A 14,901-nucleotide genomic window follows, 5' to 3' on the forward strand; every position below is an offset into this window, starting at 1 on the left:
TGGAAATGGCCGGTTTGTCAAAAACTGCGGCGTCTACCACTCAGCATACGTGAGGAGGTGTCAGCTGAATTGAAACGTCTACTCCAAGCAGGCATCATCGAACCAGTGGATGCAGCTGAATTGGTGAGTGCTCTAGTGGTTGGAAGAAAAAGTAAGGGAGACTTAAGGCTTTGTGTGGATCTGCGTGAACCTAACAAGAGTGTGATCATGGACTGTTACCGTCTTCCTCACATGGAGGATTTGTTCGCACAGCTGGCTGGGGCTACACATTTTAGCCAGATTGATTTAAATTCAGCTTATCACCAACTGCCTCTTCACCCTGATAGCCGAAGCCTCACAGCATTCATAACCCATGAAGGACTCTTCCAGTTTACCCGAGTCCCATTTGGACTTGCTTCAGCCCCTTCTGCCTTCCAAAAGATGATGCAAACAGTCCTAAAAGACCAGACAGGAGTACAGAACTACTTGGATGACATAATAGTGTATGGACATTCCAGAGAAGAGCATGATGAACGGTTACAGGCTGTCCTCCAACGCCTGAAGGATGTCGGTCTGCAGATCAACTTCAACAAAAGTTCATTTGGACAGACATCTATTCCGTTCTTGGGACACGTCATTTCCAAGGATGGCTGAGCCCCAGCCCAGACCACCTGACTGCCATTGCCAAAGCCCCTGCACCGAAGGACATGGCTGCTCTTCGTTCCTTTTAAGCCTTGACTTCGTGGTTCAGCAAATTCCTAGCAAACTATGCAACTGTGGTTGAACCACTCCGTGAGTTACTTCGGACAAGTCAGACGGCTGAACTTCAATGGACTTATACAGCAAATGAAAGCTTCAACAAACTGAAAGAAATGCTACTAAAAAGCCCAGCACTGGCAATCTTCAACCCAAATCTGCCAACGTTCATCACCACTGATGCATCAGATTATGGTCTTGGAGCTGTTCTGACCCAGATGAACTCAAACAATGAGGAACGTGTTGTTGCTTTTGGTACCCGCACCCTGTCCCCAGCCGAGAGGAAATATTCAACAATTGAAAAAGAAGCCCTCACCTGCGTATGGGCCGTCGAAAGATGGAGGACGTACATATGGGGACGCAGATTTACTCTGAGAACTGATCACCAGGCCCTCACCACCCTGTTAAGTACTAAGGGGATGAACAGAGCTGGCATGAGGATAGCACATTGGTCAGCCAGACTGATGTGTTTCCAGTATGACTTAGAGTACCGTCCAGGAAGCCAAAATGTTATAGCTGACTGTATGTCCCGTGTTCCCCTGCATACCACAAACACAAGTGAAGACTCTGAACAGGACTTAATCACAGAGATTGCTGAAATTTCTCCTCAGTTAACAGCGCTTCCACTGGCTGACTTCAAAGCAGAATGTGAAGACTGTCCTGAATTAACAAAACTAAGACAGATCGTTCTTTCGGGATGAACTGAGTCACCGCTGATATTTAGAGGAACACGGCTGATTGTTCCCATATCTCTGCGAGGAAAAGTAGTGCACCTACCCCATGAAGGACATCAAGGCATGGTCCGAACCAAACAACGCCTGAGAGATCTATATTGGTGGCCAAACATGGATGAACTGGTCCACGAAATATTGTCCACATGCACAACCTGCCAATCATGTGACAAGACAGCAGCTGTTTCACCTGCACCGTTACAACCCATCAAATTCCCAGAGGGTCCGTTTCAACATGTTGCTGTCGACATTGTTGGTCCGTTTGAACAAGGAACCTATGACTGCAGGTTTGCCATCACACTAGTTGACTATTTCAGTAAGTGGCCTGAAGTCGTATTCACACCAAACGCCTCAACTGCGACAGTGATTGCATTCCTGACTTCTATTTTCGCCCGTGAAGGAAACCCTTATGAAATTACAACTGATAATGATCCGCAGTTCACCTCAGCTGCCTTTGCTGAGTTTCTCGCTGAAAGGGGCATAAAACACATCAGGACAAGTGTCTATCATCCTCAAGCAAATGGATGTGTGGAGCGCTTTAATAGAGTACTGAAGGACTCCATACAGACAGCACAAGCTACTCAGTGACCATGGAAAACTGTGGTTACAGAACTGCTTCAAAATTATCGTGCGACTCCCCACGCTACAACCGGTGAGTCCCCTTTCCAGCTCCTCAGAGGAAGAGCCATGCGGACTAAACTCAACATCCTGCCACCACCAAAGGATGCAGGCCAATATGACCACATCAGATCCAAAGTGACATTGACACAGAAAAGAAGTGCACTTTATACAGACAGAAAGAGAGGTGCTAAACCTACTAAAGTGACTGTGGGTGCTTCAGTGAGAGTACGAAAGCCATTCCATGTGGGAAAAGGAGAGCCACAATACACCAAGCCGCTGGAGGTACAGCAGCAGACGGGTGAGAGTTCTTTCATCCTCAGCGATGGGAGAAGATGGAATGCAGCACATCTCTCACTTGTCCCAGAGAACTCAAAACACACACAAAGAGCTGATACAGAGACAGAAAACATCAGCTCAGCACAGACTGCTACACGTCCCACACTGCAGAGGGACAGACAACCACCAAGATGGACAAAAGACTTTGCTATGAAATAGTTCAGAGGTAAAAAGAAAGGAGAAATATGCAGATGTGAGAAATTACTGTGAAGGGAAAGTGCATTTGAGTTTCATTAGTTATCTTTAATTCCAGCTGTGACTTCTGATAAGCTGAGAAGAGGGCACATGGTTGTTCCTTTTGATTCAGGGTTGATCTGGGGCACGTTTACTTTGCCATTACAGTTCTTTTATCAGGATATATATATAATACTGTTCTGAAGTTACTAATCGCCTCAAAAGTAAAAGGCTGTCGAATGTTTCATGTTGTGCTACAAGGGAGAGAGTATTATTTGAGAAAAGGGGGAGATGTTGTGTTTACAAGGTTCTATAATAAAGGAAGAAAATTAGTACATGCTGTTACCCTGCCAGACCAGGGGTGCCGCTAATGAGGCTGGGTAAGAGAGAGAGGAGAAGAAGAAAGTGTTGAACCCAGACGTTGCCTCCGCTGCCTGATTACAAACTCAACAGAGTTCATACTTAATACATTTTATTTGGTGACTATCACAATACAAAAATCAATTATCTATACACATTTAATGTGTATAGATAATCTTTTTAACATGTTTCAAATAAACATGACCTCTATTGAAATACAAGCTGCAACAGATGCAAGTTTAACCCTTGTATGGTGTTCGGGTCTGTGAGACCCGTTTTCAGTTTTTTTCAAAAGAAAAATTAAACAATGAATTATTTTTTCAACCTGAAATTCATTGGCTTTGGCTTATTTTCTGTGAAGAACATAAATCCGAACTAATTTTCAATGACCTCATACTGTACCTCCCCCCTCGCATTTACATTACATACAAGGTGTTCGGGTCCACTGGACCCAGGTCTAGTAAAAGTGTTGAAAGTGTAGGTCCTGTGTTCCCACACTCTGTCTTCCTCCTTTCTGGTGCTGCTGATAGTGTTTTCTTCCCCTCCTGCTCCGCACAAAGTTGCAACATTGTTGAAAAGTCAACTACCAACACCGTCTGCTCTGACATCTCACACATTTTACCCTCTTTCTTGAGGGATCCAAATTTTATTTTCTCATACTCTGTCCCACCTGCTAATTAGGGGCATAATACTATAAATAAGACTTTGCCAGTGTGGTTCTTTATCACAACTGATCAAGATGGCAAAAGATTATCTGCTGCGAGGGCCATCCAATTGATTTTGGAAGAGAGAGGGGCTTCGGATGATGATGTTGACAAAGAGGTTTCAGAATATTTCACATTTCTGAAAATTCAGAGTCTGACAGGGACTTTGAAGAAGAGGATGAGGTTGAGCACCATTTAGTAACAAAACGAAGACGAGTACCCCATCTGCAGCCAGCTCCAGGACCAGAACAAGCCCACCAGACAGCAAGTGAAGAAATATGGATGTCAATAACTGGTGAAATTGAATGGTCTTCTTGCCCAAGAAATGAGCCACCCTGCAGAGCTGTTACTGTGATAAGCCAGGATCAACACGGCTGACAGGTACTCAAGTGCAGGACATCAAGTCTTCATTTGAGCTTTTCATCCCAGATTCCATCCAGAAAATTATTCTGGATTGCAGTAATCTAGAAGGAAGGTGTGTTTTTGGAGAGAGGTGGAAGGAGATGGAACAAATTCATCTAAGAACCCCAAAGGCCTACTTTGGGCTTCTTATCCTTGCTGGAGTTTTCAGGTCCAAAGGGGAATCCACAGAATCCCTGTGGGATGCAGAAACTGGCAAGAACCTTTCCGTGCATCAATGTCTCTGGAAAATTTCCACAAAATTTCCAGGATTATCCGTTTTGATAACCGAGACGACAGACCAGCTCGACGGCAGAGAGACGAGCTAGCTGCCATCAGGACAGTGTGGGATAAGTGTGTGCACCACCTCCCCCTGTTTTACAACCCTGGGCCTAATGTCACCATTGATGAGCAGCTGATGCCATTTAGTTGTGAAACATATTGCTTCACGTGTAAATGTGTTGTGTCTTTCCACTCACTCCACTTGATTACAACTGATTTATTTTTTTATAACATTTTATAAAAAAAACCCCAAAAAAACGAGAAGCACATTAATTCATAAATGTGATCTAACAAAGGTAAAGGGAAAAATTAACCATGTTTGCTGTTCATATGGCTTGTAATTGGGATGAAGTAAACATCTGTTGAGTAATTTAACATAAAATTGTTTGATAGTGTTAATTTGGAAAGCCAAAACTCTAGCGGGTCCACCAGACCCATGAACACTGGCTGAGTAACAAAAATATGAACACCACACAAGGGTTAATACAGTAACCTTTGGTTGGTCTAATCCAGTCAGTCTACTTAACAAATGCACTGAGTGTTGTTCTTCCTGTTGGAGCAGAGCCAACAGTTTGTGACGCAGTATTTTAAATCCGCTTACATGTTAAAACTACAATCAAACGCAATAAGTAACAAAACTCCGCTCTGAGAACCTTCACAGACATAAAACTCGGCTCTCCACCTCTTTGTCTTTGCAAATAGAGAAAATAAAGTCTGAGACTCTGAGTTTAGTCTCCACACACACAGACAGACAGACAGACAGACACACACACACACACAAAATGGTGGACACGCGATTTCTCTATAGTATTTGTGTGCACAGATAATGGCGGACATACTTGGATTGTTTGTCCAGCTGTGAGTCCGTTTCCGTGAAATATGGAGCAGCAGATTTGTGCAGTTTGTGCTGAAACTAAGCTGCACACAGCTGATGTTAGCCAGGAAACATTACACACTGACTTTAATGGAGAGACCGGAAATACAAACACACACAGTTTGTTGTGTGAAGAAATCAAACACGAGCTGAACAAACAGTAAAGTTCCTAAAGACAAACTGTTAAAGGAGGAAACAAAGCAAACTTACAGTTTCTTCACACACCAACAACAAGCTCCACTCCACACCTGGACACTAAACACGGACACACAGGTGAGCTGCTTCCTGGAAGAAGGCGGGACTTCACCTGAAGCACGAAAGGTGGGAGGGAGATTGAGAAAACTGTTGATAGAAGCAGTTCTAAGAATTGCTGTAGAAATAAGTCACTTATTTAAAGGTTTATTACCCACATGATCAGATCAGGCAGAGTGCATCTATTTTACTGTTTATAATAAAACAAGGAAATATACTACAAGATAATGAGAGGTGTTTGTGTTCATCTGTTACTCGTCTACATTTCAGTGTAAAAACAGGACAACAAATCTGTGTTGGAGTCAAATTGTTAAATGTTGTCATTGTGTTACTTAAGTTTGTAAGTCTTGGTTCAAGCAGCCTGATCAAAGACGTTCCTTTGTCTCTGACCACCTCTCCAGCCAGTTTGTTGGTGGGGAGGCTGCAGTGTTTTGTTATAGGCACATCTATGTGAGGGCTCTGTTTGCTGCTTAGTAAGCTTCCTGCTTTATCATCCTTTGTGGGCAGGAGGTCACACAAACGCACCCCAAACACACACACACACATGGTGCCATATGTTTGTTGACCATAGGGGGGTTTTACAATGGGTGGTGCTTGTGTGTACTGTAACTGTGTTCAGTAAAAGGTCGTCTGTGGGTGGATTCAGTGCTTTCCTGACACACCGAGCGGTCCTCCCTTGCTAGCAAGTAAAAGCTGTTCGTCTTGTTTCCGTTAACAGGAACAAGTTTGTAAACCAGCGGGGCCTGTGGAAGCACAGACACAACACTCTGGCTGAGGAAAGGTTGAAGATGGAGGTGAGAACGTGGACTAACTCTGAATGCAGAGCTGGCTTGGAGCTGTGGAGACTTACTGAGGAGTAAAGTGGACATGAAGGAGTCACAGAGGGAGGAGGAGGTGAACAGTGATGTTTGTTAGACAGGATCAGACTGAAGAGGGAACATAAGAAGAGTTTCATGCTGGATTTTAACAGGACAGGAAGATAAGCTCCGCCCAGCAGCTGAGTCCTCTCTGCTCACACTGGTGTTGGACTGCAACATCAGGGAGTCTGCTTCCACATCTGGTTTCCACAGCTGGAGGAAGCTGTCCCACGAGCACGCCTACGCCCCTCTGTCATTACTGAAGTAGTGATGGTGTTTAATCAGTGTGAGACTGTTTCACTGGTCCAAGCAGAGATTTACATAAATGAGCTTTTATGAGTTCTTATATTATCTGATCAGGCCGTTTGCTCCTGTTAAAGATAAATGTGCATCGAACGTTGTGGGTATTTGTTAGATTTGTATTGTTGATTGTCATTTATGCTTAGAAATATTTACTTATATATGCTTAGAGTTTTGTAATTAGTTGTAGATTGGTAGAGGTTTTGATCCTTGATAGTCTGCAAACTTTGTGTGTATTAGACAGCACTTTGGGAGCATGAGAGGTCATACCGTGTCTTATTATTTTATGGTAGGATTAACGTAGTTGCGTCTGTTCTAGTCTAAGTGCTCTTTGTTTAGATGAACTGCAGGACTTCCTCACCGTGTTATCTAGGATGAACCATCTAGGGGGAGGGGGAGGCTACCCTCTTCCTGACCAAGGATGTTTGACCCTTTGATCAGCAGTCCACACACACACACACACACACACACACACACACACACACACACACACACACACACACACAAGGTACTCTTTGTGTATGTAGACGTTATATGTTAATGAACCTATGCATATTCATGTAACCTCAATAAAAGGACAGTGTATGGGAGAACGGACGAGAGCAACTGGGGTCAAGTGAAGGAACGGCACTCTGTCCGGTCTCTCCCGTGCACGAGTAACATGAAGAACTTTGCCTATTTGTGTCTTGCTTAGCAGTGTAATTATATTGTCTTCAACGTTCCAGCGGATGGGTTCAAGCTACAAACCTATCAGTATTCATGAGTCTAACAGTTTAAACCTGTGTGTGACGTTGTGTCCTTGAACGGCCCTGACAGACGGCTGTAGTCCATAATATTAATGTTTCCTACTGACTAAAATAAGCAGCTGAGCTCTGTGAGGGCAGAGCTGCTGCTAACAGGTGAGTCTGTTACCTGGACTGGACTGAGTGAGCTGCTGTGTCACAGCTTTATCAGTGACACACTCAGCATGTGTGTGTGTGATATGTCATAGTGCTTGAAACACACGTGAAAATATATTAAAGGTTGATTCTTTTTTCTTTTGGTTTGTGGAACAAAAATCAGCAACGAAGAAACGCGAGCGTAAAACTTGGTGTAGAAGTGCAACAAACGTAAGCCGGCTCATTTGACGCTGTGAAGCTTGAAAAGGATTTGCGCACCTACATCATTATTTACGGTTTAAATTGTGCTGCCTTCAGGTGCACCTGGTAAATTCAGGAATCTCTACTCCAAACCACAGCAGGTTGTTTTAGAGGCTTTTCTGGGTTAGTGTTGGTTTGTTGGCAGAAACATGTCTGTGATCGCTGTGTTGTTCTTTTTGATGCAGGATTTCATGTAACTCGGTGCTAAAGTCATAACAATGAAGTTGAACAGTTCTAGTGCTCATGCGACAGCTAGCATGCGACAGCTAGCATGCGTCAGCTAGCATGCGACAGCTAGCATGCAGCCTGTTTCAGTTGCTCCTGCTTTTACTCTTTACTCTAATTTTTTCTTACTTCTTTCTTTGTCCTTTACTGAGTGTGTTCATCTGTTTAAAAGCTTTCTTTTCAAACATGTGGATCAAGAGAGTTTTTGTTCTGCTGTTGCTTTCACTGAGGAATGGGAGCGCAGCACAGCAGCTACACACCAGAGATCAGCTGAGCCGCCTGATGCTGCTGTTGCAGATTAACTGGTGTCTCAGATTAACTGGAGACGGTCAAACAGATGTGTGACAGACTTTAAGGAGCTGCTGCCAACAAACCAGCAAATAAACACTGAATATTTCATGTGTGACATTTGTGAGGTGGCCTTAAACACAGTCCGTCAGTCTTTTTGCTCTTGAACAGTGAAATATTAAAAACTGTCTCGAGTTTATTTGGTGATGTTCTCGTGCACGAGGCGAAAACAGCAAACAAACGTCACAGTAAATCTTTCCAGCTGATGTTAGGCATCCTCCACCTGCTGAATCCACTTCAGCCTCTTCCTGCTCATGTTCCTGTTTAGAGGCACAGTCGGCCTGTAAATGGAGAAAACTGAACACAGGAATATTTGGATTTGCTTCTTTTTCTCTGCTCATGTTCAACTTGTCTGATTCAAGCTGGGAATATTTATTAGAAACAAAGTGAATAATATTAATTTATTATCACGTTGATGCAGCACATGGTTCAGTTAGCTTTGTATAAACACGTGTTAGAAATGTTCTTCAATCAGCTCTTTTTACTCTCATTTCACAGCCAGTACTTTTTACTTTTACTTGAGTAAAGAAGTTGAATTAGTACTTGGAGTATTTTTAACAGTAGTACTTCTACTTCAGTACACACTGTGTGTACTTTTACCACCTGTGTCTGAGACTTCCTTCAGGGTCCACCTGAAGCTCTCAGTCTGCTGTGGAAAAAGGAAATCCAGGTGAGTTTCTCCTGATCACCTGAGGCCGTCATTACTGTGTGAACCCACACACCACTCCTCACTCCTCCCACCCGCTGCACACAGTCACTGAGTACAGACCGGCTGATTCCTGTAAAGGGAGAGGCAGGAAGAGACGGAGCACAAGAAGCTCAACGTCATTTTGCAGAAGTGACAGTGTGAGAGAGCAGCAGCAGAGCTGCAGTCGAGTCCTGTTTGTCTCTAAAAGAAGATTCACTGGAGTCCATCAGGTTTGTCTCAGCAACAGTGGTGAGTGCAGCTGATCACACTTCCTGCTTCTACACAAATCTTCACTCTGTTCACTTCATCAGGACTCATCACAGTCACACTGGATCCATAGAAATCTGCTCATGTAACCACAGATCCACTGTAGGAGCATCGAGCTGCTGCTTCAGTCTCACTGTGGCTCTGCTCAGGACTGTGGACTCAGTCTGTGCTCTGGACTTCAGACTGACTCCACACTTCCTGGTTATTCATCACTTCCTGTTCCTATTAGATTGATTCTGGATCTGATTGATCATAAGGATTACAGACGTGAAAACACCTATTTATTCTTTATTGATATAAAGCCTTTGATACTGTAAACCAGTAGATTTTGGTCAGTACTTCAAAAAGTCATTCACACATTTTACAAAGATTATCTGACTTAGTGTATCCTGTAAGAGTCACAGATGATCCTCAATCATTCAGAAAACAGTCGATGCTGCACTTTATAACTTTGTGTGGAAACATGAATCTCATTATTTAGACAGATGTGTTTGAATCATCCTGATAATCAGGCTTTAAACATGTCAGCGTTCCACACATCAGCTGTGATATTCAAGCTGACCTGGATCAAACATGTCATCAGACACAAACATAGATGATGCTGTTTAATCCCAAAGCTTATTTAAACAAACTGGAGGACAGAATTCCTCCTTAAATGGGATTTTGATCAAATCCACTGATCTCATTTTCACACACAGGCTTTATCATGGTGGCTTCTTCTCTACTAACATCAATCTTTGATTTGGACAAACAAATATGTGAAACACAAAAATAAATCAATGTTTTCTGAGGATCCAGAATAACATGAATGATGTATCCCAGCGAGTGACTGGGAAAGTTCATCTTCTTCCACATCCTGAGTTTGTGAGGAGCTGTGATGTTCCAGTATCTGTGAGAGAAAACAGGACAGTTTTTACTGACGCACAAATGGACCAAATATACAGACACCTCTGAATAAACATGTTCTCATCAATGCCATTAAAATAGTGGATCAACAGTTAATAACACATTTCTGAGGTTTGTGATTCATCGTCCTCCTCACTGTCAGCTCTACTGGAACAGTCACTGTTTAATATTAATGGCTCGTTGATCTGGACGTACAATAAGAAGTATTCAGTCACCAACAAGGTCGAAGTTTACTTCACAGTGATTGATGGAAAATATCCAACAAACTGATTTATTCAAGTATACAAATGATCTGGATGAATCTTGGACCTTCTGTAAAACAGAGAAACAATTTCACATCTTTGTAATGACTGTATTTATCTTCATCCCCAAACGTTGATCCTGTCCATCTGGACGCTGCACTGTACAGCAGACACTACGATGTTAGGTTTGTGTTTGGATGAACCAGTTTGTGTCTGAGTGTGTTGCTGGGTCTCCACCAGTTACTCTGAGAACTGAAGAAGCTTCTCTGATGAAACGTCTTCAAGAAACTCAAAGAAGTCCAGACGCTTTTCTCTCCAAGCTCCTCAGACTACTGACGCTTGTTTCTCTCTTTGTAAAATGAAATTTAAAGTGAATCTTGAATCAAATGTTTCTCTTCTTTCTCCCTCAGAGTGCAGACATGTCTGCTGCCAGCAATCTGCGATCTGAAGATCAGTTTCTGTGCTCCATCTGTCTGGATGTGTTCACTGATCCAGTCTCTACACCATGTGGACACAACTTCTGCAAAACCTGCATCAGTCAGCACTGGGACATGAGTCAGAGCTGTCAGTGTCCCATGTGTAAAGAGACTTTCTACACTCGACCTCAGCTGAGGGTCAACACCTTCATCTCTGAGATGGTTGCTCAGTTCAGACGTGAAGCTCAGCAGAAAGCCAGCAGCAGCAGCTCAGAGCAACAAGCTGCCAAACCAGGAGAAGTTCCCTGTGACGTCTGCACTGGAACCAGACTGAAGGCCCTGAAGTCCTGCCTGGTGTGTCAGACCTCCTACTGTCAGACTCACCTGGAGCCTCATCTGACACTGAAAGGTCTGAAAAGACATCAGCTGGTTGATGCTGTGGAGAACCTGGAAGGCAGGATGTGCACGAAGCACGATAAACTCCTGGAGCTGTTCTGTAAGACCGACCAGACATGTGTCTGCATGCTCTGCTCTGTTTTAGACCACAAGAACCACGAGTTTGTTCCTCTGAGAGAAGAATATGAAGGAAAGAAGGCAGAGCTGGAGAAGACAGAGGCTGAGATTCAGCAGATGATCCAGAAGAGACGACTGAAGATTCAGGAGATCACAGAGTCGGTGAAGATGAGTAAAGATGCTGCAGACAGACAGAAAGCAGAAGGTGTTCAGGTCCTCACGGCTCTGATGGAGTCTGTTGAGAGACGCCTGAAGGAGCTCATGAAGGAGATCGAAGACAAACAGGAAGCTACAGAGAAACAGGCTGAAGGTCTCATCAAAGATCTGGAACAGGAAATCTCTGAGCTGATGGAGAGAAGCTCTGAGGTGGAGCAGCTCTCACGCTCTGAAGACCACCTCCACCTCCTCCAAAGCTTCTCCTCTCTGAAAGCTGCTCCACCCAGCAAGGACTGGACAGAGGTCAGAGTTCATCCACCATCATATGAGGGGACTGTGGGGAGAGCTGTGGCTCAGCTGGAGGAGACAATCAGGAAACTCATGAAGAAGAAGCTGTTAGAGGCTGAGCTGCAGAGGGTGCAGCAGCATGAGGTGGATGTGACTCTGGATCCTGATACAGCTCATCCTAAACTCATCCTGTCTGATGATGGAAAACAAGTTTATCATAGTGATGTGAGGAAGAATCTTCCAGACAACCCAGAGAGATTTTCTCAGTGTGCTAATGTTTTAGGAGAGCAGAGTTTCTCTTCAGGCAGATTTTACTTTGAGGTTCAGGTTAAAGGAAAGACTGAGTGGACTTTAGGAGTGGCCACAGAGTCAATCAACAGGAAGGGAGGAATCACACTGAGTCCTCAGGATGGTTTCTGGACTGTAGGACTGGTAAATGGAAATGAGTACGAAGCTGCTGCTTCCCCTCTCGTCCCCCTCTGTCTCAATCCTGGTCCTGAGAAGGTGGGGGTGTTTGTGGATTATGAGGAGGGTCTGGTCTCCTTTTATGATGTAGGTGCTGCAGCTCTGATCTACTCCTTTACTGGCTGCTCCTTCACTCACAAACTCCACCCATTCTTCGAACCCTGTTTCAATGATGGAGGTAAAAACTCTGCACCTCTGATCATCTGTCCTGTCAATCAAACTGATCAACGACTGATTTAATTGGATGAATGATTGATTTTTCTTGAAGGGAACAAATGAACATATTGAGTGTAAATCCTCTACAGTCTCCATGTTTCTATAGAATCTGATCATCAGGACTCTGATTCACACTTTGATTCTCATGGAGTTTGATTTGAACAGAAGAAAAGTTGAATCAGGAAATGTTCCCACTGATGGAGACTCGAGCTGAAGAGCAAATATCAGAGAACAAATGTCCAAAAGCTTCATTTCCAATAAAGTTTGTTCAATGCTTTGAGTGAATCCAGACTCATGTGTGGCTGTTATACGGAGCATCAGAGTCCAGCTGAGTTATGTTGGATACAAACTGCTTATTTTGGCTCTGTGAGGAGTTTTGTTCACTGAAAACTGATGAGACGGATAATATTCAAAGAACTCTGTAGAGATTCATGCATCCATGTTCTCCACCTGCAGGTGTGGAGGAGAAAGGTGGAGCACAGACTGCTGCATCCTTCCAGTCACATCATTTTGATGATTATATTTGCATGTTGTGATGATTTGGGTTAAAGACAAACAGAGTTGAACGGCTGCAGTCACAGCATGAAGACGATGCTGAAGCTGAGCTGTCAGTGAACATGTTTCACTGTGATTTGATTTGAAGAATAGAAAGTGTGTGTGGCTGCTGACAGCTGCAGTCTCTGCTAGTCTGCATAACACACACACAACTTTCCCCCTGAGGCAACGATGCAGCAACAACACAAAGAACAGCTGCAGACACACACACACAGTTAAAGAACACTTTACTGTTTAAGGCAGAATTCCTCAGTAACAATGATTTGAGGTCTCTACCAGTGTTTACTGTGGTTTTAGCTCAACATACTGAAACATGTTTTTCTTTCTGCCGTACAAACTATTTGATCACAACATCTACATGAAGGAACCTTTTAAAAAAACAAGCGCGTCCATGCTCACAGGTGTACACACGGGTGATCACACCCACAAACTACACCCTTTTTGGCTCCTACCTCAAAGCACACTGTGTTCTGTTGATCTTATGTGCTGCACAATAATGTTTAACATTTAGTATTTACTGTCATATTCCCATATATCATTGTGATGTTGTTTATTCTGTTACTCTTGTTCGCTTCTGCTTGTTTTCTTTTTTCTTTCTCAACAGGTGATCCAGGTGATTGATAGATGCATTTTTTTTTCTTTTTTTTTTTTTTTTTTTCCTGCCCGTTCTGTTGGTTTTTTTTTTTTGCCCTTCTCCCCCGTCCCTCTTCTCAGCTGTTTCTCTTTCCCTCTTTCTTTCTCTCCTTCTTTCTCCAGTCAAGTCTGTCCCGTATTCAGCAAGTGAAAATAAAATAAACAATAAAAGTTGAATCAAATGGACCATTATGGCAAGGCTGGGATGGTCAGTTTGGTAAAGTAAATCCGTCGGGCATCTTTCTTTGCCTTTAGACAACAATTCTGATGCAAAAGAGCCAAACGGGACAGGCAAAAAAAAAAAAAAAAAAATTAACTCTTAACCTGATTTAAACGTTTAATTTCTCATTAACTCAGACTTTTAATTTATTTCCTTGTTTAATGTATTATTTCTTTATCCTTGTTTAAGTTTTGCCGATCCTTTCTGTGTAACCTTATTAATCTGACCTTTGACCTTTTAATTTTAACTTAACAGTACTCTTGTTTTGACCTTTGACCTCTTTATTCCTTATAACCAAAAAAACCCTTTTATCTGATATTTTCACCTTATTGATTGATTATATATATCTATTATGAAAGAAATCTCCGTCCCGGATCATCCGTGGATCGGGTTTCCTCCTGAGGCGTGGGCACCGATAAGCAGAGTTCTGTATAAGATTCAAAATTATTCAAAGTAACACTCAGGTATGCCGTTCAGCGGGGTTAGTTACGACGTCGGGAGCAGTTAGGAGAACAAAATGATACAGAGACTGTTCAGGTTGCTTTCCCAAAATCAACTCAAAGTTTATTCTCTGTGCAGCAGTTTTTTATAGGCAGACAACAAGTTTCAGTTCAGACCCTGCCCACTGGGTGGGGTGGCGTCCTTCTAACAGTTGGAATCCTTTGTTCAGACACAAAAACCAGATGGTCTTTACATAAACATCTTCTGCAAGGGAGTGATAGGTAAAAGAGTGATTTGTTGGTGTTTTCCCTCCAACCTTAGCATCTACTTTCACACCATAAATCTTGAGTTGACAAGGCAAGAGAAAATAACGGTTAACATAAAGAGCCTTGTTAAGTCACAGAATCTTCAGTCTAATATCATCATACACCAGTTAAAAAAGAGGTTCTCAGTTCAAACCGGTACAGACCAAATAAGGAAACGTCCTCCTGCCCTCTGAGCAAAGAAGTATCCTTTGTGTAGATTATCAGTTCAGCTACAATTTATGGTCATCCCAGC

General features: G+C 43.1%; 1 protein-coding gene across 1 annotated transcript; it reads left to right on the forward strand.

Annotated features, from left to right (window-relative positions):
* The first annotated feature begins 9,250 nt into the window (after positions 1-9,250).
* LOC113017952 (E3 ubiquitin-protein ligase TRIM21-like) lies at positions 9,251-12,779 on the forward strand. The gene is made up of 2 exons (XM_026161040.1): positions 9,251-9,274; positions 10,851-12,779. Exon 2 carries the CDS (start codon positions 10,860-10,862, stop codon positions 12,516-12,518), a length of 1,659 nt encoding a protein of 552 aa, XP_026016825.1. The 5' UTR covers positions 9,251-9,274; positions 10,851-10,859; the 3' UTR covers positions 12,519-12,779.
* Positions 12,780-14,901: the final 2,122 nt, after the last annotated feature.

Source organism: Astatotilapia calliptera, unplaced genomic scaffold, assembly GCF_900246225.1.
Source record: "Astatotilapia calliptera unplaced genomic scaffold, fAstCal1.2 U_scaffold_3, whole genome shotgun sequence".
Lineage (NCBI taxonomy): Eukaryota > Metazoa > Chordata > Actinopteri > Cichliformes > Cichlidae > Astatotilapia > Astatotilapia calliptera.

Coding starts and splice junctions, on each gene's coding strand:
- LOC113017952 (XM_026161040.1), top strand. CDS start 10,860: ATGTCTGCTGCCAGCAATCTGCGATCTGAAGATCAGTTTCTGTGCTCC.